General features: G+C 33.6%; 1 protein-coding gene across 2 annotated transcripts; it reads left to right on the forward strand.

The window, feature by feature from the left end:
• The first annotated feature begins 1,192 nt into the window (after positions 1 to 1,192).
• LOC118648736 (collagen alpha-1(XV) chain-like) lies at positions 1,193 to 5,990 on the forward strand. Of its 2 annotated transcripts, XM_036295133.1 has the most exons (3): positions 1,193 to 2,443; positions 3,466 to 3,741; positions 5,088 to 5,990. In XM_036295133.1, exons 1-3 carry the CDS (start codon positions 2,165 to 2,167, stop codon positions 5,118 to 5,120), a joined length of 588 nt encoding a protein of 195 aa, XP_036151026.1. In that variant the 5' UTR covers positions 1,193 to 2,164; the 3' UTR covers positions 5,121 to 5,990. The 2 variants fall into 2 exon arrangements, with proteins under 2 accessions (XP_036151026.1, XP_036151025.1); XM_036295132.1 differs by lacking the exon at positions 5,088 to 5,990 and having other exon boundaries at positions 3,466 to 4,586.
• Positions 5,991 to 6,253: the final 263 nt, after the last annotated feature.

Raw genomic sequence — 6,253 nt, forward strand, 5'->3', positions numbered from 1 at the left:
GATAGGATGCTATTTTGAAATATACCTTCTCAATTCAGTTGTGTTGATATCCTACTTCCTTTTTTTGAAGGAAAAATAAGGTTCTTACAGATCTATAAAATATAAAAAATAGTTTGTCTGTATTTAACAATCTAATTTTTATAAACAGCCTTACGCTTATCATAAACAGCAAACGTATCTATTCAATTTTTCGCTAATGAACCGTTCATCTGTAATGCTATTAGTATCGGCTTTGATAGGGCGCAACAAGAAGTATCTTTTACCATGACTAGTCAAGCGTGTCGACGTCTGGTCGTCGAAAGGATTTTTAATGCGATTTACTGCGGCGACTCATGTCCCCGACAATAAATATCGGTTATCGAGCTTTCAGCCGCGGAATATCACGCGGTATATCGGGTGTCACGGATCGGAGCATGACGTATGGCGTGCAAAATGGTGTTGCCGTACATTAAAGAATTATGATCTTAATCACGCATCGTGTACACAGGTTGCACACGAATACAACGCCACGATTCATAGTGTTGAAACTCCGCTGTACTTTTTATTCGGTGATTACCAATATTAAAAGAATTTTACACGCGAAAGATCATATGAAGCTCTCATTCTACGAATGTAACACAAATCCTAACATTTTTATAATAAATTATGACAATTTTTTTTAATTTATTACATTACATTAATGGTTGTAAACTTTATTCTTTAAAGTCTAAATCTCAATATTAATTTTGTTGCCAACAAATTGAAAAATTAATAAACAACTTCTTTATATGTTGTTTAGTCTGGCAAATTTATTTTCAATAAATTAGTTACACGACGTTTCGGCCAGATGGTTTCTGGCCCTTATCAAGTGTATAATTTAATATTACATTATCATCTACAATGGCAAAAACAATTAATATTATCTAAATATGTTACCTCTTATTAACAATAATAATTGAATTTCTTACTTGTTGATTAAGCCGTTACATTTTACAATTATACTTATTGCTTCATATTCCGTGTTGGAACGCACGTCTGTACTTCACAATATTTGTTCGTGAAATAAGATCGATGAAATTGTGTGAAAGTCAAATTTAAAATTATTATATTTACATGACTTTAAATATTTTATCTGCCCGTCCTAAACTATTTTTATTATTCTGTTATGCATAATTTTAAGATTATCTGTGTCTTCTTGTAGATTAATATTATTGTTAAATTTTTTAAATAAAGAACATTTTAGCGATCTCTTTTTCTTTGATGTTTTTCTTTGTATAATATGTTAAGGTCAGTCCAATCAAATTCATGATTAAGAGATAATCTACTTATGTTTCGTAAACACAGATTGGCTTAATGATGTGCTTTTTATATTACGTTGGTGTTCTTTGATTCTTGTCTCAAAGTGTCTTTTAGTTTGTCCTACGCACAAAAAATTAATTAAAGTTTCTATATTTCCTCTGAAGTATTCCTTTGTACTTTTCTCAGATGCTCTTGGAAAGTCTCTTTTTTCGCAAAATCCTCTGTTTTCAACAGTTTCGTTAATTAACCCCTCGTTCTCATTAGATTCCTATTAAATAATCGCGCTAAAATATATATAAAGATACATTATTAAGCGTGTCTATTGGAAAATGTTATACACACAAGATAAGACCTTTTTCATCCAAAGCACAAGCTGAAATAATATTCATTAAGATTACTTTGTAGAAATAACTAACTGTACATATTTTACGAATAATTCTTTTATAATCTTGTGTTAAAAGTACTCACGACTCTCATCAATGCAAAAATATGATATGATAAAAGGGAACCGTAATTTTAAAAATATAGAAATATTTATCCCACCAGGAAATTTTTCTGTTACAATGTTCTTTTATAGTTCTATTATCATCTATTAATCTTAAAAACATCCTTCTCTTAATATTTATCATTTTGGCATATTAACAATTATTTCACGAACCAAATGACGCCAATGATTCTATCATTAATTTACGCGTGCATAAATTTATTCAGGATTTGCTGCCAAATAATAACCTTGATTACCAATCAATCTATACAGTATTTCAATTTAATATCGTTATGATAATTTAATATCGTTAGGTTAATTAGTTGTTCGAACCGTCAACATGTAATGTCCACGCAAATTTCATCACGATTAAACGCAATTTAATAGAAACTATTGATATTTATGTTTCCAGAAGTGGCGTACGATTTGATGGTCGCGTCGGTGTCATCGATGATGGACGACAATAACCTTTACATGGACGATGGCGTGGACGGATTTCCCGCATTTGGCTTTCGACCCGGCTCCGAAGTGAAGCAACCCTACAGACTGTATCTTCCGGAGAAGTTGCCAGCCGAGTTCACCCTGGTAGCCACGTTCAAGCCGACCTCCTTTAGGACGAGCTACCTCTTCGCCGTTCTCAATCCCTTCGAAACCGTTGTCCAATTGGGCATTAGAATTTCGGTAAGCCTTGCATAATGTTTTATAATTTTTTTTTTTGTAATCTCCACTTTTCGTCTGCAACTGAGGCAGATGGCAAATGACAAATTATTTTGTGAATTTCTGAAATCTATGTCGAAAGTTTTACGTGGATTTATTGATTACGAACGGCTCCTGCTAAACCAGCGAAGCGTGATGCCAGCGAAAATAATAGCGTATAAGATTGAAGAGCAAATGTCTTGCAGAAATGAGAGAAGGAGCGTGAAATATAACGTCATATTAAATCATAAAGGAATCCGCTTTAACAGCTGGGTAATTACTAGCTCTTTAAACGCGCTTTATCAAAGTTATAGCTACGTGATATCTTATAATTATGACACTGCACGTTTCATGAATAGATAAATATTATCTGAATAGAATAAAAATAATTTTATACATGTGCGCGCGATTAATAATTTCAATTCATCAATTTCCCATCATAACTTTTTCTTTTTATATCATAATTTTAAAAACTATGATTAATTTAAAAACTTTACAATGTTCTAAAAATGAAATAAAAAAAATAAAGATACTACAATGTTTAATAATAATTTTTAACAAGTGCTTCCTTTTTATAGTTTCCAATTTTTTCAATATTGCGTCTTAATGTTAAAATTTCTTCCTCTGAACTATCTAAATATGTCTTGGACAATATAATACTCCGAAATATTTTAAACGTTATTTAGAAAGATTTCGACAAAAATCTAAAAAATATTTTCAAATACTATAATAATAGTATTCAATACATAACATTTGCGGTAAAAACAACTGCTATGTTATTGCTTCTGTACATATTTATTTATCTTTATGTTTTCAAAGTTTTATCAGCTTTTGTTTAAGTAATATAACCCAAAAACAAAATGGTATTAATAACCTACCTCTACTTCGCCGCATCAATTTTATAACATTAAACTCACGTAAAGGTTCGTATTTGAAACAATTACGATTAAACTGCAAAGTGTTAGAATAGCTCTTTGACTTTGATGCTTTCTCGATCACATTCGAAGGATGGGCCCGGCTCGAACCAGAATATCTCCCTGGTCTATACGAATTCGGACGAGCATTCGCATTCGGAGGAGGTGGCGAAGTTCACCGTGCCGAAGCTTACGAAGAAATGGTCAAAGATCGTCATTAAGGTTTCGACGAACGACGTCACCCTCTATCTTAATTGCCACGAGATGGCCAGACAGAGGATTACCAGGATCCCCCAGGAATTAGTATTCGATACCGCCAGCACTCTGTACATCGCCCAAGCCGGACCGCACATCCAGGAACGATACGACGTGAGTACCGTGCACGCCCTTTTTCGTCCGTCGTTTTTTTTTTACGAAAAAAAATGGACGCCGCGAGCGTTCGTGCGTAGTGCAACGCAACGAAACGAAACGAGTGGCGCTTGTTGGCGCACGGGGGATGTTTTCCATCCGGAAATCGACGTGGTCCCGCTCTGCAACCGAGTATGCGTAACGAAGTAGCGGGAATAAACAGGCTCGCGTGGATCGTGATGCAGTCCCTTTTCGGCGACTCGGGTGACACGAAACTAGCAGCCCACGCGAATTCACGAAACGCCTGAAGTACAAAATGGCATCGTAAGGCAGTTTCGTTTCGTTTCGTTTCGTGAAAAACCATGTGTGTTTTCCTGAACTGTATCATTTTCGTCTCGCTTCGGATACACCGGCAAATTTGATCTCGTTTGTCTGCAAACGCGAATGGATTAACAACACAAAGATATATACATCAATTTGACAAATCTTCTTGTATATTTCGATGATACCGATTTTATCCAAATATATTTTTTAAGTATTTCAAGTATACAATTTGAGTACGTAATTCACATTTTCTTTCATGCTATCGATATCATCATCGATATCATCAAACAAACTTTACTTCGATATTCAAGACAAAAATGATAAGTTCGGGAAATACGTATCGAATTTTTTTTAAAATACATTTAGTGCATTACTGTTTCACGAGTTTCGTCGCATTAAGAGGGTCAGTCATAGACTTCAAAATAAAACGGCTTAATGGAATTAAGAGCAGCGAATCGTAGAAGTGAATCTGTGCCGGTCCATCCTTTAAGAATTTAATACCGTATCTGGTATCCTGGATAAAATAAGTAAAAAAAAAAAAAGAGAACGAGCTAAAGGAGGATGGTACGTGAAAAGTCGGATAACGGGCGGCAGGTTCTAGAAGAAGTGGAATGGATACGAAATACCTCATCGAAATCCTATATATTGACGTTACAGATCTGTTGTCTCGGTTTCCACTATTGCTCTCTTAAAGAACACTCAAGTGGCTCGCGAGACATCGCACACAATGAAAGCCAAAAGCTTTCCGCCACTCGTCATAAGTCGAGTTTGAGAACAGCAATTTGTGATCGGACAACATAAATCAAAATAACATACTTCATACTACCACTTTTATTTTTTTTGTCTTGCTACGCAATGTTGCATGCGTTTGCATTTCCATAAATATCAAATAACTGTGTTTCACAATGACTTTGCGCACCGAACGATAGCGCGGTTATATGTTCTGGAAACTTATCGTAAATGAAATAATGTTTTTCCATACCTTTTTTTTTGTATGCAAACTGATGGAATCGGAAATTAAATCTAGATCTTTTATTCGATAGGTGACTGCTCTAGAAACCACCAAACTATTCTGAGTGCTTCGTAATATATTATTATTACTACACAATAACAATCATAGTAAAGAAATTTTAGATTTTATAAAATGTATAAATATATATGTTATTTTAAAATTTAATTGATGAAGATATGAAGAATACAATAATTTCCAAAATGAGATCGTTTCGACAACAGAGTCGCACATTAATGCGTACAACGCCATGCATTTGTATCTCAATCAAAGAAACATTCTTCGGGGACTTAATAATGCTTTATGCAAAATTGTATTTTGTTTCAAATAATTAATATTACTCAGTCTGAGCATGAGAATAGTATTTACGTATAACCCCCAGCCCTTTAGTACCTCCAGTATCGTATTAACAGCGAGGATAGCGTGATTACATATCGTTGATATGGGAGAGGATAATTAGTTCTCATCCTGATGCAATATGATCAGGGGACCACGTGTTGCACAAATCGATGAACGAAATGCATTGATTTATTCGATCCTTCGTTAATTAGCTATCCTCGACAACAAGCGGACATATTGTGATATTTCGAATCGGTTACGTAACGTTGCTTTGCGACCTTTTATCGCCGATTTCTCTTGTAACAATTAATTTACGTGTCATATTAATAAAATTATGTGAATGTTTGTGGATTTCTCCTGTTTTAGATAATATTAACTTGTGAAACGTGATCTGTGCATATCAAATAATACAGTTCGGATATACTTTAATGCGCGGACAGCCATGAAGACATTATATGAACTTTATGAACTACTTATGAAAGTCGTAAATATTATTAAAGACGGCTACTTCGCAGAATCGATAATTATCGGTTATTTTAGCGAGAAACTTTTCATTTTATAATCGCGTCAATTACCCGCATTAAAAAAAGCAATTATGAAATATTATATAATACATATATTATGTATCTTTATGTCAAATTATTGAAAAATTAAATAACATATTAATTCATATTCTCTCTCTCTCTCTCTCTCTCTCTCTCTCTCTCTTTTACATTTTTATTTAAAAAATTAAAAACTGTGAATACATATGCTTCATTGCACGAATTTCTATTTTTTGACAATTTTATTTGTCAATTATGTGTAAATTCTTCTCATGAAAAAATTGTTACTGTCTGGACATTCATTAAAATTTTTAATTTT

The sequence above is a fragment of the Monomorium pharaonis genome, unplaced genomic scaffold (genome assembly GCF_013373865.1).
Source record: "Monomorium pharaonis isolate MP-MQ-018 unplaced genomic scaffold, ASM1337386v2 scaffold_636, whole genome shotgun sequence".
Classification (NCBI taxonomy): Eukaryota; Metazoa; Arthropoda; class Insecta; order Hymenoptera; family Formicidae; genus Monomorium; species Monomorium pharaonis.